Source organism: Gopherus evgoodei, chromosome 18, assembly GCF_007399415.2.
Source record: "Gopherus evgoodei ecotype Sinaloan lineage chromosome 18, rGopEvg1_v1.p, whole genome shotgun sequence".
Lineage (NCBI taxonomy): Eukaryota > Metazoa > Chordata > Testudines > Testudinidae > Gopherus > Gopherus evgoodei.
In genome coordinates, this window is record NC_044339.1 from 15,383,052 (window position 1) to 15,401,129 (window position 18,078).

The 18,078-nt window shown below is 47.3% G+C and overlaps 1 protein-coding gene across 12 annotated transcripts in view; it reads right to left on the minus strand.

The window, feature by feature from the left end:
• Positions 1-1,301: 1,301 nt before the first annotated feature.
• The window catches only part of DVL1 (dishevelled segment polarity protein 1), a 176,425-nt gene continuing 159,648 nt past the window's right edge, over positions 1,302-18,078 (minus strand). For 10 of the 12 annotated variants that reach the window (XM_030537311.1, XM_030537312.1, XM_030537313.1 and 7 more), the window contains 4 exons: positions 13,873-14,004; positions 12,714-12,881; positions 10,347-10,553; positions 1,302-5,910 (listed from right to left, as the gene is read on the minus strand). In XM_030537311.1, coding sequence (XP_030393171.1) covers positions 5,492-5,910; positions 10,347-10,553; positions 12,714-12,881; positions 13,873-14,004 — 926 coding nt within the window. In that variant the 3' untranslated portion in view covers positions 1,302-5,491. Of the gene's footprint in view, positions 5,911-8,868; positions 8,920-10,346; positions 10,554-12,713; positions 12,882-13,872; positions 14,005-18,078 lie in introns of all 12 variants that reach the window. The other 2 variants (XM_030537321.1, XM_030537322.1) reach the window with 2 other exon arrangements.

Here is an 18,078-nt window from a genome sequence, read left to right on the forward strand (position 1 = left end):
TCTCACTTGCAGCTGAGCAGCTCTGGACTGTGCTCTAAATTGTGATTAGCATCCAGTGTTTAGCCAATTTCCCCTCAGCATCCTCCAAGCCAATATGTAGTTCTTGAAAGACAGAAGAGCTGGGGAAGTTCTTCTGCACACAGCCCAGAGAAGGGGTCTCCAGTCCATATCTGCTACAAAGCAGTACTATCCATGATAGGCCCGAGGGGTGTTCAGGGGTCTTTCTAGGGGCCCCTGATGACAAAGAGCAATCCCCATTCTGCTGGCTCTTGCCAGCCTAGGAGGGAAATTTGGTCCCCATCAAGCCCTTGGGAGAATCCCTGTGCCAGGCCCATTCAGGCTTTAGAGGGCAAATTTCTTTATACTGTTTATCAAACGCATTTTGTTGGGGTTTCCTTGTTAGACTCACCTGCAATCTGGGGTCCGGCAGGATGCTAGTCTCCACCTCAGTTGGGGCAGACGTGCAGAGTCCAGAACAAGCGAGTCTAGTCACAGGACCATTAGTGGGTTGAAGCAGCTCCAGGGGACAGAAGGAGAGATTTCTTACTCGCTTCTTGGGTCTGCAGCTCAGACAGCTCCAACCTAGGCCCAGGACTCACAACACCCTGGGCCACACAGTGCAAAATATCACACCCTCTACATTATACTTGTGCTCCCCATAAGCTCTGCCTACTCCCTTTCCAGAGGCAGGCTTAGGGAGAGGGAGGAGATAAACTAGATTAATCTAGCCTCTCTTTTAAAGAGACAAGCATGCTTTCTGCACAAATGCATTGATGACAAGGTCAGGGCATGGTTGCCAGAAGCATTGAGCACTGCCAGTAGCTCCTGGGAACCTCTCCTTTCACTCATCATCCTGCATGGGAACAATCAGACCTCTGGATTCTATTCCCTCCACTTAGGCAACTCATTTAACTATCTGTGTCTCCGTTTACAGACCTCGATTCCCTGGACTCATACACCTTATCACAGGGGGGCTGGAACAATTTGTGTAGTAGGGGTGCTGAGAGCCATTGAACCAAAATGTAAACTCTGCATACAATAGAAACCACTTCAAGCACCCCTAGTTCCAGCACCTATGCCTAATCAGTGTCTGAGCATCCAGAGAAATGGCGATAGGCCTTAGAACTCTGAATCCCAGTTCCCTGCTCTAATCCACAGACCACACTTCCTCCTATCAACTGGACAGAATATTACCTCTCTCAAGTGGGGAGCTGTCTGACATAATGCATGCCTTGAGATCCCTGGAAGGCAAGTGCTGTAGAAGTGCAAAGTAACCTTATCAATAAAGGGAAGACACTGGGTGCAGTTTGTCACATAAAATTAAAAGCTTTTTTAGTGTTTAAAATAGCATTTACACATAAGCAGCTATATATTAACTATACAGACACTTGGGTTTTAATACAATATCTACAAAAAAGAATTCAATTATGCAATAGACATTTAACAGGAACAGTGCAGTCCATGCTAGTAAAAGGTTACTCTCGGAGTAGAACCAATTCTAGAATAGGTGATAGTCTGGGTTTTCATTATTTAAAATCATTTAACGTTTCCCCTCCCCACTGTACATAAATTCTTTACATGTATTTCTAATCACTGATTAGAATGATTTTTTAAAGTCAATCTTATTACAATCTAGTTAAATGCAAAACAAAAACAATTACATCAACTCATCAGCTGTCAGTCTCAAGAGAGGACTGTCAATTTGACAAAAAAAACAACAAAAATATCAAAAGTCGGCGCCTGTGCATTGTTTGCCATCCAATACACCTTTGGATAAAGTGTCCAGGGACTATTACCTCTGAAAAGAAAACGTGTTAACAGGAGGTCAAAGACATCAGCAGTGCCTTTAAGACAAACCATTCACCAAAATCTTACTCTTTAGAGAGTTGGGTTAATATATTACCCTGACATTCCAGTAGGAGGCGTCATCCCAAAGCCTTGGCAATATGTTATCTCTAAGCCACAAAACACACCTATTTGTCCTTATTCGGTGCTGTTGACAGGAATGAATAAATAATAGTGCAAGTCTAGCTGCAGAGCACAGGCAGATTTTGATAATTCCTCCCTTTCCCTTCCTCCCACCCCCCCCAAATTTAAATACTATTTAAGGCTCCTGTTATGAGGCCAGCTTGTCATTTTAACCTGTTCAGCATCACACCCTTCATGTGCCTATTAACGGCAAGCTCATTCCTTTTCATTGCAGTGGAAGGAGGACAGGTCAAGATACATTCTAGAGCCAGACCACTGCCAGCTCCCCGACCTTAAAAGGAGCAAAGTAACCCTGGGCTCTGCTAAGAAACTACATGCTCTTTAAGGGCCTGATCCTTCAACTATTCGTCACTTACAACTGCCTCGTGGATTTCACGGGCACGTCTCTCTGGAGGAAGTACTCCATCTGGCAGTATATACTTGCAAAGTTAGCCCCAAAACACCCCTAGGCTGCAAAGATAAACTTGGACATATTTAAAGGCATCAGCAGGATTTCGGAGATCTCCCTCCATCCACTCACGAATAAGTGACGAACAGTCTGCGCCTGGTTCCCCGCTCACTCAGTCTGGCATCTCGCTAGATTTCAGTGGAGTTACTGTATGTTCCTCTTGGGGAAGGGAGAGGGGAATCAAGTCCTACGTATTATACTATAAGCATGATGTATTGCACTATTCATAGAATGGGCACTTAGATTCTCCTATGGCTCTTCAGGGAACAGAAGATTCTAAATGCTGTTCATTGTTTAATAACCTGCCATCGCGCACAGAACAGCGCATGCTTTGCCTGAACTGGGAGCTTGATCTCAGCTGGAGCCAGTTTGGATAGAACCAGGCTAATGTCTAACCCACAGTCCAAGCCAGACTTGGCAGCCTGTTCCTTCAGCAGATGAGCACCTTCCCACACCTCCAATATGGACTGTGTCAGCCTGACTCCAGAGTCACCCATGCACACGGAAATACAGAACACAATCATTTCAACACAGCAGCAAAGGGCAACACGACACAAAGCAGTTTTTCTGCCAATAGCACTTACTACAACAATAACAAAAAGAAAAAAAAATACAGCAAGTGTGTAACTGCAATTCTTGAAAAGACGTACAAGGAAATAAAACATTTCAGCCTCCTTGGGTGAAAGTCCAGCCTGCACTCACTCCCCCTTCTGTATACCCTATCAGATTAACACTACAATCTTTTTCCCTGATCCCATAACTTTTGCTTTAAGATAAAGTGAGCCAGAAAAAAACAACACATGAGCAGAGAAGTAAAAAAACTGGTTTAAAAGCAGAACCACCAGAGATTGTCAGTAAAGTCACAGACTTTTTTTTTTTTTAAACAGTGTCTCCTTGAGATACAGCAAAAGTAAGGGATGATTTACCCTGATTTCTCTGATTGCTTTAAAGTTTGATTTAAAAAAAATTAATTTCTGAGGGAGATTAGTATTTGTGTCATGCCTAGATGAAAAATGGAAAGAATGTTGCTGAACAGCTCCAGGTTCTAAAAGAATCGTGCAATTTTATATTGGTCACCGGCAACTTTGCTACTTAGCCAGTACAGTCTGGGATTCCAGATGAATCATAATGAAAGCTGTGCTTCCAGAAACAGAGCTGGGCAATGATAGCCAATGGGTGAGTTAGGCAAAAGGGATTTAGGGGTTTAAATGGGGAGTTGGTGTGTGGCAAGGTGGGGTGTAAAATCTACAGTGCTCCAGCACACTAACTGTCCGTGTGGATCCTGCCGCTGTGCACTAATATGCAGTGATGAAGTGAATGGCTGTTTCAAGCAGGTGTATGTCAGCGTATTCTAGGGAACCTTGTGGGTACGGCAGCGGGATCCACAGGGACTGTTGCAGCTTTACGCCCTTGCTTGCCATGCACTCACTGTTCATTTAGACATGCCCTAAGACCCACTGACTCGCAGGCTGCTCTGTGCCGAAGTCGCTTTTGAAAAGGAGCCCTACGATCCTAAGTCATTCCGCTACTTTTGCAAATTTTTACCTTTTGTCTTTTTCTAATTCCACTAAGAAAAAGTAAAAGAAAAAGCTGTGGCAGCCACCCCAGGGTGCGTGATGTGATAAGCAGACTGCTTGGGAAGTCAGTGCTGCAGTAGGATTAAAAGGGAACATGAAATCCCAGCAGTATACAGCTATACACCTTCTCTTCTGCATGCTTGCTAGGCACTGAAGCCAACAATAATGCAAGGAATATAGCAGCAGGGACGGTCATATTGGAGAAAAAATCTTTTCTATACAGTGAAGTGTGATTTAAGCACCTATCCTCAAATTCAACAGGAAGAGCTGACTAATGAAGGTGGATTTTGACAACATTTTCCAACACCACAGGACTGAAATCCTTGGAGATGTGTGACAGCGGATGCTTAAGAAAAAGCTGCCTGTTGGAAGTGGGACCCTTAGCATAGGTTTCACTGTGTGTCAGGTAGAAACATGAATCCATTCAAGCATTTCTGAGCTGTGCATAAAAGCATTTCCCTTCCTACCATTACTAACCTCTAGCCCTGTCGGCCTTCAGAACACGCCCACTTGGTAACACAGCAAGGCCAACCCCAGGATTCTGATTCACAGCAGAGGTGAAGCTGAGAAGGGGGATGCCAGAAAGATCTTATTCAGCAACCAAGAGGAAAAAGAGCAGCCACAATTACCAGCAAAGCCACTGATGTGGGCAGGAATAGGATGAACATCCCCTCTTTAAAGTGGGAAAAGCTGCATCTATGCCTTGCATAACCAGAGAGTGGCAACTGTCCCATTGCTGCAGGAACAACCTTTACAACAGCAATTAAGTGCATGTTATGACCAGACAAAAATAGACATGCCTCATCATCAGGGATGTCACAATTGTGATAGGATGATGTCAAAATGAAAGACAATTCCACTCCTTACTCAGCAGAGGAAAGAAGGACTCTACATTGAATCAGATCTTTGCCTACTGCTGGGAATTTCACTCTGTGCCTGCCCCTCTTACGTATTGCCCACACACTTTCGGACGTTAGGGCTGCTTGTGTTGCTGTTTGCTATATACCAGATGTATGACAGGGAAATCAGTCATAGTAGCCAGTGTTTCTGGTAAGACAGAGAGAGTGAAAAATAAAGGTGCTAATAATGCATCATTGGAAACTTAGAAGTCATATGAAATAATACTCTTGAATCAGCCAAGACGACACACTAATTGCACTGAAAGTAGGTGCCACAATTACCAAAGCTCGTTAGGCTGTGAATATACACCAGTCAACCACATTAAAAAAACCTGGGGAGAAAGGGAAAAAAAGGAGGAAAGAAAAGATGCCATTGATTTGCTGATATTTAAGAATCTCAGGCGATACTTTTTGTTTTTTGCAACACATGACTGAGATTCAGGAAGATGTTACATGCAATACAGCCAAGCTTTCTTTCTTGAAGTGTTTGGCAATGACCCCAAACCCAAACTCCAACATCAATGAAAACAAGCCCCTCCCACCCCTCCCCCAAAAACAGAGTCTGAAGGCACTTCCTCTCACATGATGTCAACAAAGAATTCGCAAGGGTTGCCCATCGCCTTCTGGAAGGACTGCCGGCTCCCCGTCAGCTCTGGAGGAACAGAACTCAGTTCTCTCACGGGAGGTCCGCCGGGGGGTCCACTTGTCCCGTAGACTTTGGACCCTAGCTTTGGCAAGTTGTAGAGGGGTGGGACCCCCGGAGGCCCATACGAATGGTGGCTGTGGTGGCTTCTCTCGCTGTGGGTGGCAGAGACATGACTCCGGTGGCTGAGCTGGCTGACGGGCCGTTCATGGCGCACTACGCTGGCTCCGCCCCCGCTGCAGGCGGTGTGGTCAGATTCGCTGCCGCTTCCGGCTGACTTGCGGTCCTTGTCCCTGCCCAGAGCCCTCCGGCTGTTCTCACTGTTGCTCCGGTTAGAGCCGCTGCTCTTGCTTCCTGTGGACGGCGAGCAACAGGAACAGAACAGGAGGGTCAGTCAGTCACGTTTCCTCCCCTCCACATTCATCAACACTTCCTGAAATCTCCCCGGCATCAGACCCACAGTGGCAACAATGACAATGACCAACTCCGGCCCACATCAAGCACAACAGGCTATGGATGACTCCAGAATTTGGCGACGACACCCGGTAGAACAAAGCTGAGGAAATTGTGGCATGCAAGGATACACATCGATTGAACCCTCCCTCCAGAGCCAGCACAGGAAAAGCATCGGCTAGCCTAGAACTACAGCCTGAAGCCCTTCTGCTTCCATGCCCCCCACTCCCGGCACGTAGAGAGGGAAAAGACAAAATGGAGGGGTGGAGAGGTTCTGTTTTTAAACACAAAATCGGTTTTTTCTAACAATATGACTGAGTCAATGTGTGGATGCCAGGAACCCTGGCACAGGAATGGGTTATCCTCTCATGGAACCTCTTCTTCAAAACACAACTCATCTGGTCTTTCCTGTATCAGTCTTTGGTAAACAAAGCAGATTCAAATGATGGCCCTGCTCCAAACCCAGTGAAGTCTACGGAAGTCGTTCTGTTGGCTTCCATGGCATTAGGGCCTGACCCAAAGGCAGATTCCTATGAAGCCCATCACTGAGGTGTTTTGTGGTTGTAGTGGCCTTCAAAAGCCGGAGTGTAGAGTTGTTACACGTAGATTGCCGTGGATCATGCAAATGCCGAGTCTAGATGTTCCCCACAGAGGCTGAAAAATAATGCCTGTGAGGTTGTGTGCAAGTAGCCACAGTCTGTGAGTGTGAGCTATTGACTTCACTGGGTTTGAGGCAAGGCCCTGTGTAAGCAGCTGCAGGAAGTGCTCAGATATCGTAAGGATGAGCATGGGATGGATACTTAGGTAGATATTTCCAAGTTAAATCTCTCTCTCTTTAAAAAAAAAATCCTAACTTTCCAAGCCATCGTTCAACAAGGAACTAATTGCTCCGCGTAAACCAAACCCCTTAGTTTGAGGTTCCATTCACACACAAACTCCTCTGCCTCGTAATCGTGGGCCAGAGTCTGAATTTGAACAATCACCACAGCACTGATGGTTAATGCAACAGGAGAGAGGGAAGAGAGAATCACAGGTGCTCCTATTGCTAGTCCACTGATGAGATTATATAGAGAAAAAGGCAAAATAAAGGAGATGGAGTTAAAAAGCTAGGCGGCCTGGCATGTGTAGTAGAGCTCAAAGTCTCCTGCAGAATGCAGAGGGGTTGAGGACCAAAGCAGAATGTGAAATACTCAAGACGCAGTGTGGGCGAGGGGTTTGACCGCAAGACTAGGAACCTGCAACTGGTGAATTCTATTCCTAATCCCCAATTCTCCTGTTTGCTTTAGGCAAGACTCGAGCTTCAGTTTCTCCATCCATGAATGGAGATGATTATATTTACTCCCCTAACTTCCAGGGGTGTTGGAAGGATTGGTTAGCTAAGCCCTTTGAAAACAAAGCACTACATAAATGCTGAGTTTCATTATCAAACATCTCCTAATAACCAATAAAAAAAACCAAACACACATCAGAGCATAATAAGGAATTAGCAAGCTGACTGTTCCAGCCCTCACTCCAGGCAGGATCGACGCCAGCATGACACAGAGTTTTCTTACAAGGGAATGATTATAATTCATCCAGGAGTGAATGGGCAAGTGCCCATCTCCACCCAAAAACAAATCTTAAGGCAGGGCTCTTTGGCAACTGCTTTGCAAAATCAAGAAGCACCTTGATAGGAAGAAATTCCAATGCAGTGGGCCTTTTTTCCTCAGCAAGAGATCCTCCCCACATTGTGGCAACCCTTTAAGCACTAGAGAAATCTCCTTTTCCACTAACGTGTCCCAGGAAAATAGCATAAGTTTTCAAGTAGGAATTCCCATGGATGGAGAGATCGGTATGCTGGGCCTGCAATGCCGAGTCTGCAATAATATTCTTAGAGTCAAGCTGGAGGCGTACATCAAAGTTAAGGTGTATGTGAGAGTTGTTATTCGAGATCAGGCCCCAGAACCTAGGCTGATTTACCTCATCAGCATAGTCACTGCTGAAGGTAGCAGCACATTCAGTTTGGTGCAGGTGAAAGGAGCCGAACTGACAGCTTTGGAGAACTAAGCCCTCTATTTACTAAGAGCTACGTCCTCCCCAGAACAGTAAGATTCAGGCAACTGCAGGGCAAGCTTCCTCTCACTTGCCCTTCCAATACTCCTCAACACAAATCTAGGAGAGGAGAATAAAATCCAGTATCCTTGGCGGCTCTGATGACTACTAATGAGGTACCAGTTGTGTGACATGGATAGTCACCAGATCTGCACAGACACCCTGGCCACTGCAATCCTGGGATATCCCTTTGCTGCCTGGGGGTCACTACCAACCTACCAGAGCCACTGTCTCTTTTTGAATAGTGGAGTTATTGCTACACCCTCAATGGCTGCTCACTTTACATGTCCGTCAGTCATGTCAGCTTTCAGACTTCTGAATGCCCAGTGTGACCAGATCCAGCAGCCTGGTCCAGCACCCCCAACAACGAAGGTGCATGGCTGGCACCCACAGGCCTTCCACCAGGCGTATACCAGGAGAGCATTGGCGGCCACCTCTAGAAGCAGCTTATTGGACTAATAAAAACAGGGTCCAGATGAGAAAGTCAAAAGGCTGATCAAAGGCACTCAGGGCACCATTTGGAAGTCTGCGCATTGGCAGGGAGAATTCTGATGTCATTCCCTGGTAGCTGTTGTACCGCTGTGCAGTCAGATTGCTCACTCCGCTAATGCCACGGTATTACAAACAGGATGTCCTGGGACAGGCAAAGTGCCTCTGACAATTAAAAATAAAACAAGGGGGGGAGGGAACAGCTAAACACTTGGATCACAAGAATCTAAATGATCATGCTATGAAGTTGTTGTTATTATGGAGGCGTTTGAAGCTTACCAATCCCCTAGTGTCAGCCATTCCTTTCGGAATCCTTCAGTCTAATGCTTGCTCAGAACAAAACAAGGGAATAACAGTTACAAAACAAGAAACAACACATCAGTGTAGTTTCCAAAAGTAGAACAAGGAAGGAAAAAAGTGTTGAACCGTTCAAAATGAAACCCTCCCGTCGCCTTTAATGAAACTCTCCTTGCTGGTAACCCAGGATGCATGGACAAAAATACTGTACCTTTCCTATTCCAGCAGCAAAGAGCTAATATTCTGTTGCTCACAGTGACTTGGTGAACCCCCTGAGGAAAAATCAGTGCCCCCCCAGTGACAGAACAGACCTGATGTGGATTTTTTCCTAAAGATCTGAACTTTTTTGGTTTCCCTCCCACACATACTTGTTTTCAGCTGAAGTGGGAAGGGCAAGCGCTGGAAATCTCACAAGAATTCTTCTCATGGGATTTCCAGCCTGGGTTTGCATAACGAAGGAGGTTGGGTTAAGTCTGGAGGGGCTGCAGGCAAATTATTGGATGTTTATCTTGGTAACATGGTTCATACCCAAACTTGGAGACTCCTTCTGAGCCTTGCTTTTTGGTTACTGGCAATGTTTCACATTCACACACCAGAAGCAGTGTATTTAAGAAATTCCAGGGGGCCCCCACTGGACAGTCACACCACAGAATCATGTTTTATTTACTATGCTCAGAATGAAGTAGCAGGGTGATCCTAGGGCTGGAAAGGAAGTGGTACATTCAAGCAGCCCATGCAACATGCATCAGGGCAAAAGTCATTGTGCTTCCCGCGGAATGGCATTTCAGGGTTGCAGTGTATTTGGCTGGCTGCTCCAGACAGCACTCTTTCTGCTTATTTCACACAAGAGGAGGTGAATGGCCTTCTGCACTCGGTACGGAAGTGGAAGCCGGGAGCAGGTAGTTTGGAATCCCACTTCTGTCCTTGACTCTCAGTTCTGGCACATGACTTCAAGCAAACCACTAATGGCCTGATATTCAGGGATGTCGAGCACACCACTGAAATCAGCACCTCGCACCTGTGAAAACCAGACCCTTCACCTCTCACGGTGGCCTTCTGATTAGTCGGCAAGCTGTTATCTATGTAGCTCTTTCCTGGGATGAGGAGTGAGTGATTTATCAGTGCTATGCCTGTGCCACATTGGACACGACAGACAGCCCTGTATCTAGTTCCCCTGGGGTTCTTGCTCTGTGTGCTGAGCTCTAGCGAAGTACCCGGATGGAATATTGTGCTGGCTCAACTAAAATGTAATGGGCACTTTCACTGCAGTGCTGAAAGGCCGGCCCGCCTCTCCCCTGCATCTGCAAAGGGAGTTTTGATTCAGCACAGTTGCCACACATCCCATGCATGGAGCATACAAAACCACGAGGAAAGGGAGCACAGACAGGACTAGGGAAACTCAAGCAAACGGCCTGAGATAACAGGAGCTGGGACAGCGCGTGCTCTACTCACAGGCTTACCTTCGCTTTGCTGGCTACCCGCACTGCCACTTCCGTAGCTGAAGCCTGGGTCCTGATATGCTGGTGGGAAGCATGGAGGGGGGAGTGGGTACTGGTAGGGGTACCCCTGACCTAGCGGCCAAGGTGCAGCAGGATGTGGAAGGGGAGCAAGAGTGTCCTGATCAGAGGCTCCGCTAGACCCGTTGTTAAGGTTCAAGGCAGCCATATCTGGAGGAAGAAAGAAAAGGTGAGGACAGTACTCTTCCCAGGCCCCGGATCCCCACATACCATCATCACCCTCTAGAACGACAGCTAGTGGATTAACTTAACCTCAGCAGTTCAATGAAGCTATTACCCAGGGTGAAGTAGGTGTGAATATTGAATATGGAGGGACAGATATCATAGGCGCCAACTTCCACTGTTCCCGGTGGGTGCTCGACCCCTTCTGGTCCTGCCCCTGCACCGCCCTCGCCCCGCCCCCATTCCATCCCTTCCCCAAAGTCCCTGCCCTGCCTCCTCCCCTGAGCGCGCCGGGTCCCCGCTCGTCCCCCTCCCTCCTGGAAAGTCCTAAGTGCCGCCAATCAGCTGTCTGGCGGCAGGAAGCACTGGGTGGCAGGCAGAAGAGCGGGGACGCGGCGTGCTCGGGGGGGAAGAGAAGGGGGAGGAGAAGGTGGGGCTGAGAGGAGCTTGTCTGCCAGTGGGTGCAGAGCACCAACTAATTTTTCCCCGGGGGTGCTTCAGCCCTGGAGCACCCACAGAGTCGGCACCTATGACGGAGAGTTTCAAGTAAGCATGTGCAACTGCGAGTGCAAAAACACCTGCACTGTTCTGATTCGATGCCCCAAACCTTCTACCATTGGCCTATCGCTACCAGCCACCCGCAAAGACATTCAAAGGTTTATAGGAAGCATCTCAGTGGGGAGATGGGCCTTGCAGCAGAACCACTAGGTTAACAAAGCCAGTCTCTGGCAGACTAAGGAAGGATGGTGGCCTTGTGCTTAAGGCACTGACTCCCTGAGTGACTTTGGGCAAGTCCAGGCTGCCAGCTACACCTGGAGCTAGGGGTGTGAGTCCCAGCGTGCACACTCGCCATTGCACTAGTTCGCGCTGAGCGAGTGTGCTAAAATGAGTAGTGAAGCCACGGCAGCATGGACAGCTCAGGCCAGCCGCCCCCAATAAACCTGCTTAGACACGGAGGTTGGGGGAGGGAAAAGGTGCTCAGGGCAGCTCGCCCATGCTGCTGCTCCCGCTGCCTGCGCACTATTGCGGTGACACTACTGTTTTTAGTGCACAACCTGATGAGAGCTAGCAGGTCTCCCCAAGCCTGGGATCACACCCTGAGCGCCAAGTGCAGATGTAGCTTCCATCCCCTCTGTGCTTCAGCGCCCCTTCTGTACAAGTGGGGGATCTGTTCTGAACGCTGAGGGATGTGGCGAGGGTACAGCCATTACTGAAATAGAGGTGCTAACACACTGCCACGATGGGGGCCCCTGAAGTGACCTGAAGAATAAATTCCAGAGCAAGAGGGGTCAGTGGAGAATGCCTGGTAGCCTAGTCCCATTTAGACAAAAGGAGGGCCAGACGGAATGCCTCTGCTGATCACGCTTGTGTCGGCATGAAATCATTATTCGATGTCAGATCATACTTATACAGCCCTCATCACCGTAGTGTTTGAGCCCCTCACAGCATCCCCATAAAGCAGGGTAATACTAGCCCCATTTTACAGATGAGGAACTGAGACCCGAGGACACACAGGAGTGTGGCAGAGTCAGGATTGGAACCCAGATTTTCTGAGTCCCAGTCCAGTGTCCCATTTCACTAGACCACCCTTCCTATCCAGATAAGAACATAAGAACAGCCACGGTGGGTCAGACCAAACATCCATCTAGCCCAGTGTCCTGTCTTCCAACAGTAGCCAATGCCAGGTGGCTCAAAGAGAATGAACAGAGCAGGGCATCATCAAGTGATCCAGTCCTGTTGCCCATTCCCAGCTTCTGGCAAGATAGAACATAGAATATCAGGGTCGGAAGGGACCTCAGTAGGTATCTAGTCCAACCCCCTGCTCAAAGCAGGCCCAAGCCCAGATAGATTTTTACCCCAAATCCCTAAATGGCCCCCTCAAGGATTGAACTCTCAACTCTGGGTTTAGCAGGCCAATGCTCAAACCACTGAGCCATCCCCTCCCTGAGATAACTCAGTTGCTTCTTCTAGGGGAAAATATTGGCTAACGATCATGTGACTGGGGGGGGGGGAGAAACAGGACAAGGGGGCACGTGTGGAAATGTGCCTGTGAAATCCCACAGGAGGCTGTCCTGCACTTCCTGCCAGAACAGAGGAGCTGGCATCCAGCACACACACAGCTCTGCCCTTCACGGCTGAGGACCTTACTGCTGCAGAGGTCCCCGAAGACATAATAGCACTGCTCTGAGAAGGTGATTTTGTTCACAGTGTGCCTGAGGTAGCCGTGTTTTAACATGCTGCTGGCGTATTTTCTAGCCTCTCGTCTGTCCTTGAAGCCCTCCACGTGCGTGTAAAGCCAGTCAACCACATCTGCCCCTGCAATGGGAGCGGGGAATGGAGAAAGAGGAGAAACATCTCAATGTTACTTTTAGCTGGCAAGACAACATTCAAACTCCTATTATTATCTACCATAATGCAATAATGCCTATAGGCCTCAGCCAGCTCAGCAGCAGCATTGTGCTTGGCACTGTCAAAAAACAGAGAGAGGTCAGGCCCTGCCCCGGAAAGCTTCAGAATATCATAATTTCATAGCACCGTTCATCTGGAGATCATTTGGCCCACCATTGAAACGCATCCACATCCGGGGCGGGATGGAGCAGCTGTCTAACAGCGCTAACCACCATCAGTTTAAGCCAGAAAGTGAAAAACAATCCTGCATCCAGGTGGAGCACCCATTCATTTAAATGCTGGGGTGAAAAAAATCATACATGGATTTTTTTTTAACATAGTGCATATGAGAAGGAATTAAGACACTCTGAAATGATACAATGTTTATTCAGACAGTGAAAGGTGTTCAGCAGATACAGGGGGCCAGGAGGGGTGGCAACTCCAGGCTGTCTAATGTCCTGCTTCGGTTACAAGTAAAAGTAACTTAGGTTGCTTAGAGCATGCAGCATGGAAACACCATCTGGGCCACTTGGCAGTCTCCCTTCAAGAGGGGAATAGCTGGGAGGTGGTTCCAGTCACGACTGAGATGCCTTGACAGAACGGTGTGAACGTGCAGGTTTGGAGCAGCAGGGGGCGCTGCTATCCTGGACTGAGAGGCATTCATTCCACAGCTGCAGGGAGGCACAGGGTGGGAACAACAGTGGGTTTAGGTGCAGTGGGACAATGGGAAGGGGAAGCTTGTACAGTCCTAGCCCACACGAGTTCAAACTCAAGCCATTCGTTCTCCCCTTTCACAACTAGATTCTTTCATAGATACACACAAGAAAAAAAAGTCACCCGGGCTCTAAAAGGCAGCTTCCCCGGCCTGTTCCTAACAAGCCGCTAGGTGATCTGCGCAGCCATCGGGGGACCCGCTTACCTATCACTGCATTGGAGATGGTAATTTTTAACCACATTCTGTCCCGGATTTCCAGGCCTGAGTCGGGTAACTGCATAACCTTGACAATAGTAGCCATGTCACTCTTCACAGTCAAGGGAGATTCTTCCAATTCTGAAAGGAAGAGAGGTTAGATGCTTCTTGGAGCTCAGACACCTCTGCAGAGAGTCACGGTTTCAGCTCACTGTTTGGATTGCGCCTCTCAAGACACAGCTTTCCAAAGCAGAGGCAAGACACAGCCACAAGATTCCCCCGTCTTGCCCTCAGCAATGGCACCAACGTACAGTATTCACACCAGTTCTGTAAAGATGCTGCTTGGCGTGAACAGTTTCGTCACTGAGTTGCAAGCATCCTACAGGTGCTGGCTTCTCCAGCCAGTTACAAGTCACTACCGGCCCCTTTCACTAGGGGGGCTCCTGAGGCTGATCCAATCATCTGCAATTTCTCATTTAATTTGCAGTGCAGAAGGACTGTAGGCAACACTCCCTCCACATTCAACCCACCACAGGTCACATGGCGGTTGTACAACATTCAATGTTGGGAACAAGCAGGTTTCGCTTCTACCTAGACCTCTGGGTTAATCACCATGAATGGTGGCCCTGCCAGGGAAAGAAGAGGACGAGTCTATTCTGCTATCAATGCATCTGCAGCTCCTATTGATGTCAGTGGCCACGGTCCCGGCATCAAAGGGAGGAGGGAAATGAATCAGGAAACTAGAAGACAGCCTGTATCATTAACAAGCACTGGGCTGGTGGATGCCTTCAAAATGACTTGTTTATTGGTACGCAGCCTTACAAACCAGGGAAAGTAACATAGCCCAATGAGAACATCCCCTTCCCCACACTCCAGGCACCTCTCTTGCAGAATATTTGGAAAGGCCAATTCTAGATGTGTCAGCATTGATCTGTCATTGCTGCTTCTCTAATTTCACCACCCCATCTCGTGCATAACGCCCCGGTCCTGAGTGTTCAGCTAGAAACAAGAGTGATTTGTCTTGCTGATCTGTTTCCATCATAAAACCCAGCAGCAAATGCCTGCCAGATCTCCTGTGCTGGCTGGGCAGGGTTAAGCCTAGCCCCCCTGTCCCTCGTATGGGAGGGCTATACTCCTTAGTTACCTCAACCAGCAACTCCTAGGACCCTTCCTTCCATAAAAGTGATGCTCACTATAGATCATAGTAATTAGAGACCGATATGAACCCCCAAATGCCATCAAACTCTGGATCCAATTCCCAACTTCACAGCTGGTCATGTATTTTTAATGGGCTGCCCACCATACTCATTGTGTCAACCCTGCCTCCTGTCCTCCCAGCTCAGGAAAATTCGTATCCATCACATAGCTCAGGCCCATCTCCGGCAGAAACATAGCAAGTCATGAGCCCCCCACCTTCCTAGGAGAGCAACGGAATCAATTTCTCTTTGTGTCAGCCACCCTCACACTTTTGGTAAAAGGCACAAATACAAAACAGCAGAAACTCAAACCATTGATCTTGATACATGCACATCTACACACTTGAAATAGATCATCACATGCCATATACACATGAGGCTTCTAAACTCTCATGCTATCTGAGCAACACTAAGATTTTGCTTTTGCTTTAAGTTAGTTCGGTTAGTAACAAAAAGCAACTTTAAAAAAAAAGAATGTCTGATTTAAATATGTGGGGAGCAATAAACTTGATTTTCATGGCCTGCCTCCACATCAATATTATGCTTTTAAGAAACCACTGGAAGCAGAAGGATGCTGGATCAGTAGGCTGTAGTTTGCTGGTTGCTGTCCAAATCTGAAAACTCTCAGTTACATCAAAGAAAATGCATCCACTTCGGGACTGGCCTTCATCAAGTAACCCTTGACCTGACAACATGACTGAATGGGGTGGTGAATACACGAGCATTAGAACAGGCAGAAATGCTGAGCATCTTTTGAATCAGATGCATTAGCCCTCTGATCCTCAGATCCTAGCGGTTCAGGAGCCAAATTAGTGATCAACGTTCCCCAAAGGAGCCACAGTAGTGTACATTTATTGTTTCATTTTCTCTCTCTTGAGAGAGAGAGAGTGTAAATTATATAGTCATTTTGCTGTGAGAATTATATATAATTTTTCTCACAACAAAATGACTGACCACGTGTTCTACAATTGGTTAATAACATAGTAAAAGTATCCTGACTGGTTAATAACTTAGATCAGTTAATAATTAAATCACACAGTGTTTTAATATCATGTGATGTAAAGAGCCACAGGAGACACATTAGAGAGCCACTTGCAGCTTCTGAGCATCACTGCATTAGCCCATTGCTTTAGATTGGTTCTGAGTGGCACCTTTACCTGTCAGTTTCACCTCTCCACTTTTGGAGATTACGGATAAGGGTATATACATCAGGACAAGGCAGTTGTACCACACCTCATGCCATCTTTATTTTGCACCTTCATTCCAGTGCACATGCATGTACAATATTTGCTGAAGAGAAAGGCCCATGCAGAAGGAACAAGTAGCTCTGGGCAGAATACCCCTTTTCAAAAAGCAAGAAGGTATTTCACAGTAACGGTCTGAGGGTTTGATCCAAACCCCATTCAAGTCAATGGAAAAAAACTCCCATTGATTTCAGTGGATTTTGGATCAGACTCCGAAACACACTAGCTGCCAAGAGGGATTCTGAAATGCTCAGGGGCTAGCTCCGGAGAAAACTAGAGTGCTTTTACACATAAATATATCTAAGGTGATCTTAGAAGACCTGGATGGGCAGTAAAAGCAAGCTCCCCTTCTGAAAACGGAGTGGGGAAAAGGTGCTCTGCCTTTAACAGATAAACCAGCATTGGCACTTGTACTGGCTGAAGGCAGCTGGCCCAACAGAGAAAAATCAGAGGCTATTGCAAGAGATTGTTGCTCTGGAATAAGCTGAAAATTATTCTAGAACAAGGTACTTTTTTCAGTAATAATTAATATGGAAAACTGGCTCTATCTGGTATGAAAAAGTCTGATTTAACAGCAATTGAGTAGTCAGGTCCCTGAGGAATCCTGTGTTTGAGAACAAGCCTGAAGAAAAAGAGATAACAAAACCAAACCCAAATAAGAAACCCAAGCCCTGCTGTGTTGTGGGTTTCACCGGAGGCCCTCCAAATCTCAGGTGCTTTAGTCACAAGTGTTGATGTAACACTGACTGCACCAATATGTCTGACGTTAGGAACAGGCAAGCAGGTAAAGGGGGTGGGCTGGAAGAAAACCGGAGTCTTTCAACCTGTTTACGTTGTCCCAACCCCATTATATAAACAGAGTAAATCAGGAGACATATTGCAGTGCTCAAAAGAAGCACTGCAAAAGCACAGACTTGCACTCAGCTAATGCTGCTCCATTAACTGGCTGCTTCCACGTTTACAGCCAAAACAGTAAAACTGATGTTTATGTTTGCTGTGAGTATCAGCAATGTAACCCTGAGAGAATCTAGGAGGCTCCTGAACGGGGAAGTGCAAGGCTGGAAAGCCCTGTTTGTATTTAAGCTCTTCGTTTATTCCATTCTGGGTTTAGAGGCGCGTGCTCTCTCAGCTTCTGCCGTACTTGGCTGAGAGGTTAATGGGTGAGATCCTCTCTTCCTCCTGACCACTCCTGAGATCTGGGCGTGCCACGCCTACTGTGCATCAAACTGGCTCCAAATGGAGGAGACCGAAGGGGAAAATCGAATGAATGGCAGTGCAGTTTGCGACCAATCTCACTGCTAGTCCTGTTAGCCTTGTTTGTAATAAAATGTTACCCTTCTATCGCGCCTCCCATCTGAGGATCCCAAAGAGCCAGGTGTGCTGGAACAATTTGTATAATGAGGGGTGCTGAGAGCCATTGAACCAAACTGTAAGCCCTGTATATGATGGAAACCACTTCAAGCCAATGGGTGTGGCAGCACCTCCTTCCCCGCTACCCCCGTTCCAGCAGCTATGCAAAAAGCATCAGAAATATGAATGAAGAATCCCCCAGACACACCTCTGATGTGCGTCAGGATAACTACTTTACAGATGTGGAAACTGAGCCATTTTGTTCCGATTTCAGTTTTTCCTCCTGCTCGTGTTAGGAAAAGGGGACACCCCACGCCACAAGAAATGAAAAGCTATCTGCAGAAAACTGGTTTCACTCCCAAGCAACCTGCATTTCAGAAACATGATGAAGAGGGTGTCCGCGTTCCTCATTTCCAAATTGCTGT